At 38.1% G+C, this 17,414-nt stretch overlaps 1 protein-coding gene across 3 annotated transcripts in view; it reads left to right on the top strand.

The window, feature by feature from the left end:
* adamtsl5 (ADAMTS like 5) overlaps nucleotides 1-17,414 on the top strand; it is a 130,421-nt gene that overhangs the window by 99,926 nt on the left and 13,081 nt on the right. For all 3 annotated transcript variants that reach the window (XM_061887559.1, XM_061887557.1, XM_061887558.1), the window contains exons 8-10: nucleotides 7,572-7,658; nucleotides 8,218-8,381; nucleotides 12,715-12,922. In XM_061887559.1, the coding sequence (XP_061743543.1) occupies nucleotides 7,572-7,658; nucleotides 8,218-8,381; nucleotides 12,715-12,922 (459 nt within the window). The remainder of the gene's footprint in view (nucleotides 1-7,571; nucleotides 7,659-8,217; nucleotides 8,382-12,714; nucleotides 12,923-17,414) is intronic.

The raw sequence follows: 17,414 nt of genomic DNA, 5'->3' as shown, positions 1-17,414 counted from the left end.
TAACAGTGAAGCATGGTGGTGGCAGCATCATGCTGTGGGAATGTTTTTCAGCAGCAGGAACTGGGAGACGAGTGACGATAGAGGGAAATATGAATGCAGCAATGCACAGAGACACCTTGGATAAAAAACCAAAACTTCTCATCCAACCTGATAGAGCATTAGAAAGTGCCAAAAAGAGGAATGGACTAAACGTACCAAAAGTAGGTGTGCCTGGCTTGTGACATCTTATTCAAAAGGACTTGAGGCTGTAATTGCTTCCAAAGGTGCATCAATAAAGAATTAGGCAAAGGCTGTGAGTGTGAATGCTTGTGTACATGTGATGTTTTAATTTTTTATTTGTAATACATTTGCAAAATAAAAAAAAAGAAAACAACTTTACATTGTCATTGTGAGGTATCGTCTGTAGAAAAGGAATTTATTCCATTTTTAATAAGGCTGTATTACAACAAAATGTGGAAAAAGTGACGCGCTGTGAAAACTTTTGGGATGCACTGTACTTCACAGCAACTTGACAAGTGTGGCGTGCAACATGGTGCAAGCATCCAGCACTGGGATGCTGGCCATAATGGGCCAATGTGAGCAAGGACAACACGAGCTGATAATGTCGGCTTTGTTTGGAGGACTCCACAGTTCAGTGAGGTTTTCACTCTTCCTGCAAACGGATAGACAATTGATGGAGACCGATCGTTCCTACAAGGTCCAACGATTTAGAGTTCATCGGTGCATGTCTGTAGTTCGGACATTGAGCGTATTGTCTCTCAAAAATTGGTAAGTAGGAGCAACCAAAGCAAAAAGCTGTTCACAGTATGTCATGAATGTGACTCATAAGGCAGAGCTTTTGACTCCGGAAAAGCAGGGGAACCATAGACCTGTCATGTCTTGTGATCATGTTCTGTTTGTTTTTGACTCCATTAGTTCCTGTTTTTGCGCACCCTGGTTTGTTTTTAGTTTCCATGACAACTCATTAGTTTCACATGCCTTATTTGTTTGCACTCACGTGCCTGTCCTTAATCATGTCACTATTTAAGCCTTTAGTTTCCAGGTAGTCGACCTGGCGACATTACTCTAATGACATCATTCATCTCTTGCTCTGCCCATGTTGGATCTCTCGTGTTCATTCGGTCCATTCCATAGTTCTTGTCACCGTAAGTGTTTTTGTTTCATGTTCATAGTTCTGCCTTTGTGTTAGTTTTATTCCCTGCAATAAGGTTTGTGCCTCCACTGTGAGCACCTTTTATTTGTAGCTTTTGAATTAAAATTAAAATCATGTTTTTACCTTCAAGCCATGTCTGGTCTAGTCCGTTTGCATTCCGGTAAAACAACCCTCACAGCAAGCTGCAAAAGCAAGTTGCACCAAAGTCCACGTTCTTACAAGACCTATCCCTGCCTTTTTGTTGGTACTCGGCAGTGAAATTTTGCCTTGGAATAAAATTGTTACGACTTGGACTGTGGAATAGTTTGTTTTACCAACGCAAAGGAAAATTGGCACGAGCGAGACATGAATGGAAGTACATTTTTATATATACTAACAAACTACAAACAAAGGAAACAAACAAAAGACGTGCACAAGGGCGGAGAACAAACTAGTCTACTAAAAACAAAAACTAGCACAAAGGCATGAAACACAAAACTAAATAATTGTGACCTAAAGAAAAAAAAAACTTACATGGCATGGACAGAACGATAATACAGCAATGGCATGGCATGAAGGCAGTTGAGGAATAAAGTCGCCAGGCTGACTTCCTGGCAACTTCCGGTTTAAATAATAGACATGATAATTACAAACAGGTGTGAGAACTGAGGACAAGGGCGTGGCATGAGGGCAAGGTGAAAACTAATGAGTTGGCATGGTAACAAAGAAAACAAGGAAGTGCAGGAACAGGAACTGAGTGTCCAAAAAAATTAAACCAAACATGACAAAAGCAAAACCTGATCCCATGGGCGTGACAAAAATAATTTATAAGGAGTTCCTCAAGTCGCGCATCATTGTGTGTCATAAAACCAGAATGTCAAAAAGTACGTTTGTCAGCCAAAATAATGTGTATTTATGAATGTTGTAAATATGGTTCCCAACACCCCAAACATAGAAATGATCCAACACCGAAAATACACAAACACAATAAAACACACGCAACTGGAAAGTTCTGCAAGCACATAAACGCAGGAGAATAAAAAACAAATGTAGAACAAATATCCTGCAAATATCGACAGTACCCAAAAGTGCTGCAAGTGCAAGGAACAAAGCCGACCTACCAGACCTGAGGGATATCCATCATACCTGTCAACCTTCTTGTTTATGAGAGCAGCTCCTCTATCGCAGATACTGCAGATCTCAAACAAAGTGAATGTGACACAAAATTTAGTTTCCATGTCACAACAGATCGACACGCTGCTTCAGACTGGGGCTGAATTTTCCCCCAGGGATCAACATGGTATCTATATATTCATCTAAAGGGGTCATATTGTGTGGCCTTATGGTTAGACTGTCTGCCCTGAGACTGGGAGGTCGTGAGTTCAAACCCCGGCCGAGTCATACCAAAGACCAGAAAAAATGGGACCCATTGCCTCCCTGCTGGATACTCAAGGGTTGGAATTGGGCGTTAAATTACCAAATGATTCCTGAGCGCGGCGCACGGTGCTGCTCACTGCTCCGCTCACCTTCCAGGGGGTGAACATGGGGATGGGTTAATTGCAGAAGACACATTTCACCACACCTAGTGTGTGTGTGAGACAATCATTGGAACTCTAACTTGATTATGTTTTTTTTGTTTTTGTTTTACATTTAAAACACCTTATTGTGGTCTGCATAACATTTAATGTTATGTTTTACAGACCAGACCACTTTCTGACCGTCCGTTCATTATGCACCATTTTGTGGGCGGATCTTATTTACATGCCTCCACTTCAAATGCGTCTTTCCCACCTCTACTTGGTTGTAGTTTGAGAACTTCACGCTACTATGTTTTAGAAATGGCGGCAGCGGAGGATGCTTGTGCATGTACGAGCCAGTCTGCCCCACAACAAAAGAATAGCAAAAAAATAATTGTTAATTGGCTACAATGGCAGACCCGCGCAAGGCACTCTGATTACAGTTGTAACACGGCAAAAACCTCACAAAAGGAGCAAATTCCAAACAGCCCATTGAGCGGAAGTTGGAAGAAAGGCACATTTATTTTATTAATATCTTTGCAATGGCTCCACGGTTTGATTTATGCAGATCCCAAATACACATTAGCAGGCACCAATAGGTAAGAAACATTGTTTTTGCATAATAGGGGTCCTTTAAACAAAGAGCCTCCATCTCCAGCTGCAGGCAGAGAGCTAGTAGTTTGTGCATTCACGAAGAAGGCCAGATTTCCGGCTAGATGCTCAAATACATCCTATGATACGTTTATATAAAATACCTATTTACAAATTTGGAAACCACCATGCACTGAGACCGCAGAAAGTCAACCGCAAAGTGGCCAGCGAACACTGTACAAAGGGTCTTCATTAGGCTTGCTGAACGCTATTTACGTGTGTTAGATTAGATGGTGATGCTGCCTCGTGTTGAAAGGCACATGAGGTTAAGTCCTGGTTAGGGATTCTACTCCATTTTTAAACGTTTGTTTGACAGTGGTTGGTAAATGGTAAATGGGTTGTACTTGTATAGCGCTTTTCTACCCCTTTTTAAGCAGCCCAAAGCGCTTTGACAGTATTTCCACATTCACCCATTCACACATTCACACACTGATGGTGATAAAAATCCCGTATTTTTTGCTATTTTCTGAAGCCTTTTTCTGTAATTGAACTGTCTATATTGAATCAGAATCAGAATTGTTTTTATTGCCATTGTTTGAGAACTGGTTCACAAACTAGGAATTTCACTTGGTGCAATCGTGCAAAATAAAACACATGTACAAACCCCGTTTCCATATGAGTTGTGAAATTGTGTTAGATGTAAATATAAACGGAATACAATGATTTGCAAATCCTTTTCAACCCATATTCAGTTGAATATGCTACAAAAACAAGATATTTGATGTTCAAACTCATAAACTTTATTTTTTTTTGCAAATAATAATTAACTTAGAATTTCATGGCTGCAACACGTGCCAAAGTAGTCGGGAAAGGACATGTTCACCACTGTGTTACATCACGTTTTCTTTTAACAACACTCAATAAACGTTTGGGAACTGAGGAAACTAATTGTTGAAGCTTTGAAAGTGGAATTCTTTCCCATTCTTGTTTTATTTAGAGCTTTAGTCGTTCAACAGTCCGGGGTCTCCGCTGTCATATTTTACGCTTCATAATGCGGCACACATTTTCGATGGGAGACAGATCTGGACTCCAGGCAGACCAGGGAAGTACCCGCTCTCTTTTACTACGAAACCACGCTGTTGTAACACGCGGCTTTAATTTGTCTTCATAAAAACGTTGCGTGGATGACAACATATGGTACTCCAAAACCTGTATGGACCTTTCAGCATTAATGGTGCCTTCACAGATGTGTAAGTTACCCATGCCTTGGGCACTAATACACCCCCATACCATCACAGATGCTGGCTTTTGAATTTCGCGCCTATAACAATCCGGATGGTTATTTTCCTCTTTGTTCTGGAGGACACCACGTCCACAGTTTCCAAATATAATGTGAAATGTGGACTCGTCAGACCACAGAACACTTTTCCACTTTGCATCAGTCCATCTTATATGAGCTCGGGCCCAGCAAAGACAGCGGCGTTCCTTGGTGTTGTTGATAAATGGGTTTTGCTTTGAATAGCAGAGTTTTAACTTGCACTTACAGATGTAGCGACCAACTGTAGTTACTGACAGTGGTTTTATGAAGTGTTCCTGAGCCCATGTGGTGATATCCTTTACACACTGATATCGGTTTTTGATGCAGTTCCGCCTGAGGGGTCAAAGGTCCGTAATATCATTGCTTACATGCAGTGATTTCTCCAGATACTCTGGAACCTTTTGATGATTTTACGGAGCGTAGATGGTAAAATCCCTAAATTCCTTGCAGTTTATCTCGTTGAGAAATGTTGTTCTGAAACTGTTCGACAATTTGCTTACAAATTGGTGACCCTCGTCCCATCCTTGTTTGAGAATTACTTAGCATTTCATGGAAGCTGCTTTTATACCCAATCATAACACCCACCTGTTCTCAATTAGTCTGCACACCTGTGGGATGTTCCAAATGAGTGTTTGATGAGAATTTCTCAACTTTATCAGTATTTATTGCCACCTTTCCCAACTTCTTTGTCACGTGTTGCTGGCATCAAATTCTAAAGTTAATGATTACTTGCAAAAAAAAGGTTTATCAGTTTGAACATCAAATATCTAGCATATTCAATTGAACATGGATTGAAAAGGATTTGCAAATCATTGTATTCCGTTTATATTTACATCTAACACAATTTCCCAACTCATATGGAAATGGAGTTTGTATAAAACAGAATATAATAACATATACTGTGTCTGTAAAGAAATAAGTGGAAGGATTCTCAGAAGAAAGTTGACGGAATGAAAATGAATTTTTTTCTTTATGTCTTTTTAAATACTTGTCTATATCAGTGGGGACGGTGTGGCGAAGTTGGTAGAGTGGCTGTGTCAGCAATCTTAGGGTTACTGGCTTAATCCCCACCTTCTACCATCCTAGTCACGTCCGTTGTGTCCCTTGCTCCTGATGGGTTCTGGTGAGCGGCTTGCATGGCAGCTCCCGCCGTCAGTGTGTGAATGTGTGTGTGAATGGATGATTGTGGAAATATTATCAAAGCGCTTTGGGCTCCTTAACAAGGGGTAGAAAAGCGCTATACAAGTACAACCCACTTCAACCTTTTTTCAGTGATGTACCCCCTGTGAAGATTTTTTTTTTAATTCAAGTACCCCCTAATCAGAGCAAAGCATTTTTGGTTGAAAAAAAGAGATACAGAAGTAAAATACAGCACTATGTCATCAGTTTCTGATTTATTAAATTGCATAACAGTGCAAAATATTGCTCATTTGTAGTGGTCTTTCTTGAACTATTTGGAAAAAAAAATACATAAAAAAATAAACAAGTGATTCAATTATAAATACAGATGTATACACATAGAAGTAATCATCAACTTAAAGTGCCCTCTTTGGGGATTGTAATAGAAATCCATCTGGATTCATGAACTTAATTGTAAACATTTCTTTACAAAAAAAGAAATCTTTAACATCAATATTTATGGAACATGTCCACAAAAAATCTAACTGTCAACACTGAATATTGCATTGTTGCATTTCTTTTCACAGTTTATGAACTTACATTCATATTTTGTTGAAGTATTATTCAATAAATATACTTATAAAGAATTTTTGAATTGTTGCTATTTTTAGAATATCTTAAAAAATCTCACGTACCCCTTGGCATACCTTCAAGTACCCACAGGGGTATGTGTACCCACATTTGAGAACCGTTGCATTAAAGTCATGTTTAAAAAAAACACACAGGTAAATTAACACAGTTGCATTGCAGTTTGCGGCCAGGTTTTCACCCTGGACTGGAAAATATTTCTTATAATTATTTTATTGTTTCCAAAAAATCTCCCCTATTTTCAAATACAAAAATTGTCAAATGTGGGAAAAAAACAGAGGCTTTCCTGGCTACCAAAATGTTAACCAGGCTACCCCATGGGGGTACTTGAAGGTATGCCAAGGGGTACGTGAGATTTTTTAAAGATATTCTAAAAATAGCAACAATTCAAAAATCCTTTATAAATATATTTATTGTATAATACTTCAACAAAATATGAATGTAAGTTCATAAACTGTGAAAAGAAATACAACAATGCAATATTCAGTGTTGACAGCTAGATTTTGTGTGGACATGTTCCATAAATATTGATGTTAAAGATTTCTTTTTTTGTGAAGAAATGTTTAGAAGTAAGTTCATGAATCCAGATGGATCTCTATTACAATCCCCAAAGAGGACACTTTAAGTTGATGATTACTTTTATGTGTAGAAATCTTTATTTATAATTGAATCACTTGTTTATTTTTCAACAAGTTTTTAGGTATTTTTATATCTTTTTTTCCAAATAGTTCAAGAAAGACCACTACAAATGAGCAATATTTTGCACTGTTATACAATTTAATAAATCAGAAACTGATGACATAGTGCTGTATTTTACTTCTTTATGTCTTTTTTTTTTCAAACAAAAATGCTTTGCTCTGATTAGGGGGTACTTGAATAAAAAAAATGTTCACAGTGGGTACATCACTGAAAAAAGGTTGAGAACCACTGCTTTAATGGGTAGAGGTTTCCTGAGTTTTCCTGAGCATTTGCTTGACTGTTGCGTTGAGGGCAAAGTTATGTCTTTTCAGAATAAAAATAAAAAGAATAAAGCAAAAACTTTCTACATTGACATTCATTACCTACATGTATAATTTTGTGGTTAAAAGCTTAGACAGTTAGAATGCTCTCTTTGCTTAGACATTGAACAAGCCTCAAGGAAGTGATAAGTAACTTTGATCCTCTTGTCTTGTTATTTCTGTTCTTCTACTTTGCACTGAAAGGTGATTCAAGCCTTTAACAAGTATGTGTGTGGTTCTGTTGGTAGGTGGACCTTTTGGATACAATGAAGTAGCCAAGATACCAGCTGGAGCCACTCACATCCGAGTCACGGAAAACAGCAGGAATTATCTCGGTAAGATCACGGACACACACACACACACACACACACACACACACGGGCCACCTGGTCTTTTTGAGCGTATCAATTTCACGTTACGGTTGTGTTACCGGCTCAATGGCTACACTTATAAGTCCAACATGTCACATCAGTTTTTCCTAGCCTTGCTTTTACTTCCTCTCCCCAGAGACAAAAAGGGCTCAACAGTCCTGTCTGCTTGCTGGATGTTGTGTGTGTTTTCCAGGCAACATACCCATCGACTTCTATTTTTATCTTGTTTATGCGACCAAAATAAAACAGATTCAGTATTACTGGACACTGTGGTCTTGAGGCGGACACATGTTAAAAGCTCTCTCAAAGCAGGTGAAGTCCTTGTTTCCATTATAAGTCATGGAAAATCCCTCTGAGCACTGAGTTGAGACCACTGCCTTTTATGGTCATTTGGCATATTTCGGTCTTGAAAGTGCCCCCCAAATCCCTTCTCTTTCCTACTTTGTTGTGAACCACTGATACAAAACATTTAATGAAGTTGACATGAACTTGCACGCAATAAAACCTTTTTCTATGAATTTAGCTCTTCAGAATGGTCGTGCCCAGTTTGTCATCAACGGTAACTGGAAAATCAGCATCCCGGGGGAGTACAGTGTGGCTGGCACCAAACTTCTGTACCGGCGGTCAGCTGACACCTGGGAGAGCTTTGAAGTCCCAGGTCCAACCCAGGAAGATTTACGTCTAATGGTAAGAGCTTCTAAAGCCCAGGTGTCAAACTTAAGGCACCCTGCAGACCCCTGTTGAAGACCTCTGGTTTAGATATTATTTCAACATTCTTGCTGGTGTTAAACTCATCTGCTTCAGTTTGGTGCAGCCTAGCAGTGCTACGCTCCATTGCTTCACCAAGTTGGCGACACACTCCATCAAGTTTTACATGATTTCTTTTTTTTAATCAATGAATATGATCTGCTTCTTTTTTTCCACGCTATCATCCACTCTAACTTTATTCTTTCCCATGTTTGGAAAACAAAATTACACACATCTGTAGCTGTAAACCAGTGGTGTTCAAATTACGGCCCACGGGGTAAGTGCGGCCATTGGCATTTACAATTTGGCCCGTGAGACGGCACCTGGTCAATGAGCAATTTGGCCGGGCACTTTCATATAATATACAAATAGACAGGGGTCTAATAGCTGCCATTTTGTTGCCCTCTGGTGGCCAATAAAAGTAACTAATTTATTGAAAATAAATGTGTGTGTGCATTTACTTGTATGACCTCATCCAAACAACCTTCCTTAGTCATAGTGCAAATAAAATAAATTCAACCAGCACAAAAATTCAACACACATGGTCACACAGCACATCATGCTCATTGAACTAATATTAAAAATATCCAATCAGCTCAAAAAAATCGAAACTACACAGATTTAAATAGATCACAAGGTATGATGGGGAAATGCAAAACACTCTCTCTGTCACGGTTGGGTCGCATGTTAATGCGCATATCGTTTTCCCCAAGATGAAGACGGAACTGCAGTGTGCTGGTAGGGAAATTATTACTTCTCCATAAATCAGACAGGAACTACAAATAAACAAAACAAGCGCGCCGATAGCACGGGAAGCTATGGAAAAGTTTAGCATAGAAACAGGAATCAAAAGGTATACCATTGTAACTTGTATAACGCAAACAAAACAGCCAGACCAAGTGTGTCGAAAAGCAGGAATACATAACTCTCTGATTAGTGCCAGGGAGCAGGTGAGCGTCCCGAACACTAATCAGAGGCAGGTGAAAACAATCAGCACCCATGGCAACCAAGAGACACAAACCCAGGGGTGCTGGAACCAAACTAAGGGAGTCTTACACTAACAAAACATGATGCGGGCAACGGATCATCACACTCTCCACACTTAACCATGTTTGGCACATTTTAGCTGCTTGATATTTCTGATGAAATAAAACACTTTACACGGAAGTAAAGAAACATTGGTCAAATTTTCCCAGTCTCAATAACAAATTATAATACTAATAATTATGCAGCCATTATATTATTATAATAATGTGTAATCATGTACATATATATATATATATATATATATATATATATATATATATATACATACATATATATATGTGTATATATATATATATATATATATATATATATAAATGTGTATGTATATGAGTGTATATATATGTATATATGTGTGTGAGTGTGTGTGTACACATATGTATATATATATATATATATACCAGACATATATATATGTATATGTATGCATATATATATATATATATATATATATATATATATATATATATATATATATATATATATATATATATATATGCATACATATATATATATATATATATATTATTATTATTATTTTTTTTTATATATTTATACATATACACACACATATATATATATATATGTACACATACATATAGTTACTTTGCATGCAGTCAGCTTTCGGCCCCCGGACGAAAGGTTTGGACACCCCTGCAGCTCACGTTAGCGAGTACGCCCAGATGTTTTGGTCGGATCTTACAAATTTCACTGTTGCATTTTCTACAATAACTAACAGCGGGGATTTTTGGAACTCCAGTTTTTGGTTGGAACGTAAAGCATAACAATTAGCTTGGAAACAGCTCGATTTCAAAATACTTCTAAGTAGGCGCACTCTTAAATTGAGGTACGACTCTACATAAAATATAGACTCTTGGCATTTATGCTGCTAACATGTTCATGCTAATAATGTGATTCAACAAAAAAATTATTATTCAAAAATAAATAAATAGCATAAAAAATATTTTTGTGTGGGTTCGAACCTGGGTTCATGCTTTGCTGGGAAGCGCGAGATGACCATTGTTACACACCGCGCCAACACCGCTCTATAAAAGCATATTTTAGATTTTTATTTATTTATCTGAGTTGAGTTATTAATAATAACAAGATATAGAAAACAACAAAGTATTCAAACCAGCAGATAGTGTCCGAAAAAGTTCCCAACCAATCATGTTGTAACTAAATTCAAATGTTTTGTGCTTTAGACTAGCGTAATGAACCACGAAGTGTGAATGCAGCCTTGGCAAACAACAATTTTAAAAAAGAGATCAGTGATCAATGAAGTGGAAACATCAACAAACGGTCAACGATATGATTATTTAAGTACTGGATGATAAATGACAAATGTTTTAACCCGGTGTTACTTAACCCTGGAAGACTGCCTAAAATATCGGTTTCATAGCTAGGGTCCGTAAGGGCCGCAGCAGTACTCAGTTGTAATACATTTGTCCACCATTCATGGCAGTAATGACCATTTCAGACAATAAAAGTCTCAAGCTAATGTCAACAAAAAGTTTTTTAAGTGCAAAAATTATGTCTAAAGTGGTGAAGCTGTATTTTCATTTGTAAGTCAATTATAATGACAGTTTATTATTTTTTTTATTTAGTTTATTTATTTTAGCACAACATACCGTATTTTTCGGAGTACAAGTCGCTCCGGAGTATAAGTCGCACCTGCCGAAAATGCATAATAAAGAAGGGAAAAAAGATATATACGTCGCACTGGAGAATAAGTCGCATTTTTTTGGGAAATTGATAGACATTTGAAAGGCAATTTAAAATGACTAAAGAGTAGTGAACAACAGGCTGAATAAGTGAACGTTATATGACGCATAAATAACCAACTGAGAAGGTGCCTGGTATGTTAACGTAACATATTATGGTAAGAGTCATTCAAATAACTATAACATATAGAACATGCTATACGTTTACCAAACAATCTGTCACTCCTAATTGCTAAATCCGATGAAATCTTATACGTCTAGTCTCTTACGTTGACGTTGGTTAACGTGTGTGTGACGATTGCTGACGTTTAAGTGACGATTGCTGACATTTTCTTCGTCTCTTCCGCGAATTAGATGAATAATATTATTTGATACTTTACGGTAATGTGTTAATAATTTTGCACATAGGTCACTCCTGAGTATGAGTCGCACCCCCGGCCAAACTATGAAAAAAACTGCGACTAATTGTCCGAAAAATACGGTAATTGTGTGTAAATGTAGTTTTCTTCAGTTATTTGTGAGTTCCTACTTATGCATTATATTTGGTTTGTTCTTATTTTTATAATCAGCCTGACCTAAGCCTAAGTATTATGTACTAAATCAGTGATTCTCAACTTTTTTTCAGTGATGTACCCCTGTGAACATTTTTTTAATTCAAGTACCCCCTAATCAGAGCAAAGCATTTTTGGTTGAAAAAAACAGATGAAGAAGTAAAATACAGCACTATGTCATCAGTTTCTGATTTATTAAATTGTATAACAGAGCAAAATATTGCTCATTTGTAGTGGTCTTTCTTGAACTATTTGGAAAAAAATATATAAAAATAACTAAAAACTTGTTAAAAAATAAACAAGTGATTCAATTATAAATAAAGATTTATACACATAGAAGTAATCATCTACTTAAAGTGCCCTCTTTGGGGATTGTAATAGAGATCCATCCGGATTCATGAACTTAATTCTAAACATTTCTTCACAAAAAAATAAAACTTTAACATCAACATTTTTGGAACATGTCCACAAAAATCTAGCTGTCAACACTGAATATTGCATTGTTGCATTTCTTTTCACAGTTTATGAATTTACATTCATATTTTGTTGAAGTATTATTCAATAAATATATTCATTAAGGATTTCTGAATTGTTGCTATTTTTAGAATATTAAAAAAAAATCTCAAGTACCCCTTGGCATACCTTCAAGTACCCCCAGGGGTACGCGTACCCCCATTTGAGAACCACTGTACTAAGTAAATAATAGTCTTTGTGATTAACACATGAGTTCATAACATTTGACGAATAATTATTGAATACGATTAAAATGAAGCGTAAGGTTACTAATTCAGTGCTAATATTTGAGTGGGCCTCGGGCCTCTCAGCAGTGGAAAAGTTATAAATCTTTTTTCTGGTCATTACAGTAAAGCACATAACATGTGATGGCTATTGCAGCATATGAAAGGAAAATCTTTCCTTTTTTCATCTTACTGACTATAAAAACTTTGTGTGCAGGTTCTGGCCACTGACAAAAACCCAGGAATTGAGTACGAGTACTGGTTACCGCCAGACCAGTACAACCTCCACCATGGGAGGAGAAGCCCACTACGTCAGACTCACCTCTCTGCCAGCTACCTACCCCGGGAACAACTAACCACCACGACAACAACTACCACAACTATCACTACTCGGCCTCCCCAAGTCACCACAAGTCCCCACTGGTGTAAGTTTTTTTTTTATTCTTTACTCAAGTAAGAAAAGGAAAGTAACTAATAACTTTACTCAATTACAGTGGAACCTGTTTAATTGCTACTGTTTTTTGCACTCTGACCCGTAAAAATTGCCTATTACTAGGTAGCTAGCAATGCAGCTAATGTCGACAATCAATTATACATCTAAATCCCTTTAAAGGCCTACTGAAAAGAGATTTTTTTTATGTAAACGGGGATAGCAAGTCCATTCTATGTGTCATACTTGATCATTTCGCGATATTGCCATATTTTTGCTGAAAGGATTTAGTAGAGAACATCGACGATAAAGTAAGCAACTTTTGGTCGCTAATAAAAATGCCTTGCCTGTACCGGAAGTAGCAGACAATGTGCGTGTGACGTCATGGGTTGTGGAGCTCCTCACATCTGAACATTGTTTACAATCATGGCCACCAGCAGCGAGAGCGATTCGGACCGAGAAATCGACGATTTCCCCATCAATTTGAGCAAGGCTGAAAGATTCGTGGATGAGGATAATGAGAGTGAAGGACTAGAAGAAAAAAAAAAGGCGAGGGCAGTGGGAGCGATTCAGATGTTATTAGACACATTTACTCGGATAATTCTGGAAAATCCCTTATCTGCTTATTGTGTTACTAGTGTTTTAGTAAGATTATATGGTACCTGAAAGTCGGAGGGGTGTGGCCACGGGTGTGGTGACCGCCAGTGTCTCCGGTGGGAAGAGGTAAGAGAGTCGGCAGCTGCAGGAGGAAGCAAGCTCCGCTCATGTCTACGGTAAGAGCCGACTTATTACCACAATTTTCTCACCGAAAACCTGCCGGTTGACATGTGGTCGGGAACTACGTTCGCTTGACCGCTCTGTTCCATAGTAAAGCTTCACCTTCGGGAAACACCAGCTGTGTTTGTGTTGCCTTTAGCAACACAAACACATCTTTCTTCTTTGACTTCTCCATTATTATTGGAACAAATTGCAAGAGATTCATCAACACAATAGTCCAGAATACTGTGTAATTATGCAATGAAAATATACGACTTTTAGCCGTGAGCGGTGCTGGAAGAAGTTGTCCACTACAACCGGTGACGTCACGCGTCATCATTCTGCAACATTTTCAACAGGATACTTCGCGGGAAATTAAAAATTGCAATTTAGTAAACTAATAAGGCTGTATTGGCATGTGTTGCAATGTTAATATCTCATCATTGATATATAAACTATCAGACTGCGTGGTCGGTAGTAGTGGGTTTCAGTAGGCCTTTTAAAAAGGCATTCAAAAACCATCAACAATACTTACCGGTAATTTACGTTCTGTAACCTGTATAATAACCAAGCTGTAGCAACATTCAGTACGTGTCCAGGCACTAAATTAGTCCTACTTCTCAAATGGTTTGGCTCTAAATAAGCCTCCTACAGCCCTTGGAAACACTTTAATCCGATCGTGTTCGGTTTTTGAAAAGTCGGCGTAACACACCTGGATTGCAAACCAGATCTCGCAAGGGGGTGTGTGCGGCAGGAGAGGACCCTTACTATGGTGCATGCGTCCGTCTCAAGGCGCGGGAAACAACCCAGAAGCAGATACCACTCAATAAAACCATAGCAACAATTGTCATGAAGAGGAGAAGTGAATGGATGTGAATTACATTTATATAGTCCTTTTTCTCTAGAGATTCCAAGCACTTTACATTGTGGAACCCATTATCTACATCAGGGGCCGGGAACCGTTTTGGCTGAAAGAGCCAAGAAGCTAAATAGTTTAAAATGTATTTCCGTAAGAGCCATATAATATTTTTTTTAACACTCAACACAACTAAACGCGTGCATTTTTAAGTAATACCAACATTTATTGAGTATAATAGGTCTCTTATTATTTGTAATAACATTGTAATTCTGAAGCTAACTGTGGAGGGGGCGTGGCCTGCGGGCCTGCAGCGAAGGGGGGTGTTGCCAGGATCAACAGGTGCGTAGATGGCCAACCCGGGCCTTGTTATCTAATCACCTGTCGCTTTGTTATAAGTAGGGACTTCCCAATACAACTTTTTCACTTCCGATATTGTAGCCTTAAGTATTGGCCGATACCGATATCAATACGATACGATATAGGCACGAATCATACATATATTTATTCCTCATTTTCTTGTGTGTAATGTTAGAAAAGGCTTGATAAAGTGATGTTACTGTTACTGATGTTGTAGTGTTAAAACAGAAAACAATAGTCAGCAAGACTAGGTATAGGAAAAACTGACCCATTTATTATTAACCAATTGGTTACATAAATTTTAACCTTCAACATAAGAGTATTACCTCAACAAATCCAATAAAAACAAAATGTTATATTTAAAGTGCAAAATAACCACTAATACCAACATAATTATACAATTGAATGGAATAACTTAAAAATAAATTAGAAGACCCTGAAAAATAACCTAAATAAATCTAATTGAAAAAAAATAAAAAAGTTTTAAGTGCAAACAATTCAAGTTCACTTCAGTTATTTTTTTACTGTCAGCATATGTTGGATACAACTGTGGGCAGGGACAAAAACAACACAATATTGTCCACTGTCCAACTGCTCTAAGTTAAGAGTTCACAGCTCCAGTTTCACTGACTGACTGTGCCCAGAACAATGTAGTAATTACCCTTAGTCTTCACTGAAGAATAGTGTGAACACAATAAACATATCACTCTAATAACAAGAGCATAAAACAAATAATGCATCGTGCACCTGGGGTAAAGTTTTGTCTACAATGTAGTGGCGGCTAGGAATAATGTAGCAAAATAGCAATATATACCTGCGACACTCAAAGCAGATGCATTCCCAACGATAAAGTTAACGAAATCACAAAGGTGAGTTTTGTTGATGTTATTGACTTATGTGCTAATCAGACGTATTTGGTCGCGGCATGACTGCCAGCTAATTGATGCTAACATGCTATTTAGGCTAGCTTTATGTACATTTGTAGTTGTATTTGCATCCAGCGTTTCCTTCCACCCACATTTAATGCCAAACAAACTCTTACCAATCGACGGATTTAAGTTGACCCGGTGTCACAAGATGCGAAACTTCCGATCGTTGGTCTGCACATTTTACCGGCGATGCTAAGGCAAACATGGCCGAATAGCGTCAATTTCTATTCGCTCAATAGCTTCAGTTTCTTCTTCAATTTCGTTTTCGCCTCCATACTCCGACCATCCGTTTCAATACATGCGTAATTTGTTGAATTGCTTAAGCCGCTGAAATCCGAGTCTGAATCCGAGCTAATGTCGCTATATCTTGCTGTGCTATCCATCATCTGTTTGTATTGGCATCGCTATGTGACGTCACCGGAAAATGGACAGTGGCTTCGCAGATAGCGAAAATCAGGCACTTTAAAGTTTTTTTTAGGGATATTCCAGGACGGGTAAAATTTTGAAAAAAACTTCGAAAAATAAGATAAGCCACTGGAAAATGATTTTTATTGGTTTTAATCCTTCTAAAATTGTGATAATGTTCCCCTTTAAGGGGCATTGCCGCCACCTACTTTGTTGGAGTGTGATCAAACCAGAGTCACCTATTATAGAAGTGCTGCAGCGGTAAATGGACAGCTTATATCGGAGCGCTTATATCTGAGTTTTTAGATTCAGTCCGATAAAATCCGATATTCACCTTTTTGGCTAATATCGGACTGATTTCCATATCAATATCGGATCGGGACATCTTTAGTTATAAGCAGCAGCCAGGAGGAGGGACGGGGTTGGGGCTGGAGCCAGAGCGCGAGCGAGAACAAAAGAGAAAAAGACCATTTTTGGAAAGCAACTGAGAGACCTATTGACAAATAAAACAATATTGTAACCCTGAAACAGGCTTTCATGTCGGTGCTTGGTGGTCTGAAGAACCCCCACACTAACTAATAATAAATAAATAACTTCTTACCATTAACGCAACTTCTTGAACAGGTGCGGTAGAAAACGGATGGACGGATTACAAATGCATGGGAATGTTTTATGTTTTGAACGTTATTTTCAACACTGTGATTACAAGTGGAATTATTCATTGCTTATTGTGTTAAGCAATGTTAGCTCAGATTTATCCGAGAGCCAGATGCAGTCATCAAAAGAGACACACCTGGCTCTACAGCCATAGGTCCCTACCCCTGATCTACATCTTTAAACTACATTTAAACCAGTGTGGGTGGAAAAGGGGGGCAGCTGGGAAAGGTGTCTTGCCCAAACACACAATGGCAGTGATGAGCAGGACTCAAACCTGCAACCCCCAAGTTGCTGGCACGTACACTCTACCAACTTTTAAACATTCAAAAGTTTTGTTTCATTTTCTCATTATGAAATATTGCGGGTAGAATTGTGTAAACAAAAACAAATGTATTATTGGAATAAGGCTGTTACATAACAAAAAGGGGGAAAAGTGAAGCACAGCACGTGCCAATAGAGAAAAACCATGAAAAGTATTTATAGTCACCAATTATAGTTGTGTCTCTGGACAAAGTCACAAGTAA

The sequence above is a fragment of the Nerophis ophidion genome, linkage group LG25 (assembly GCF_033978795.1).
Source record: "Nerophis ophidion isolate RoL-2023_Sa linkage group LG25, RoL_Noph_v1.0, whole genome shotgun sequence".
Lineage (NCBI taxonomy): Eukaryota > Metazoa > Chordata > Actinopteri > Syngnathiformes > Syngnathidae > Nerophis > Nerophis ophidion.
This window is presented reverse-complemented; position numbering and strand designations above follow the sequence as displayed.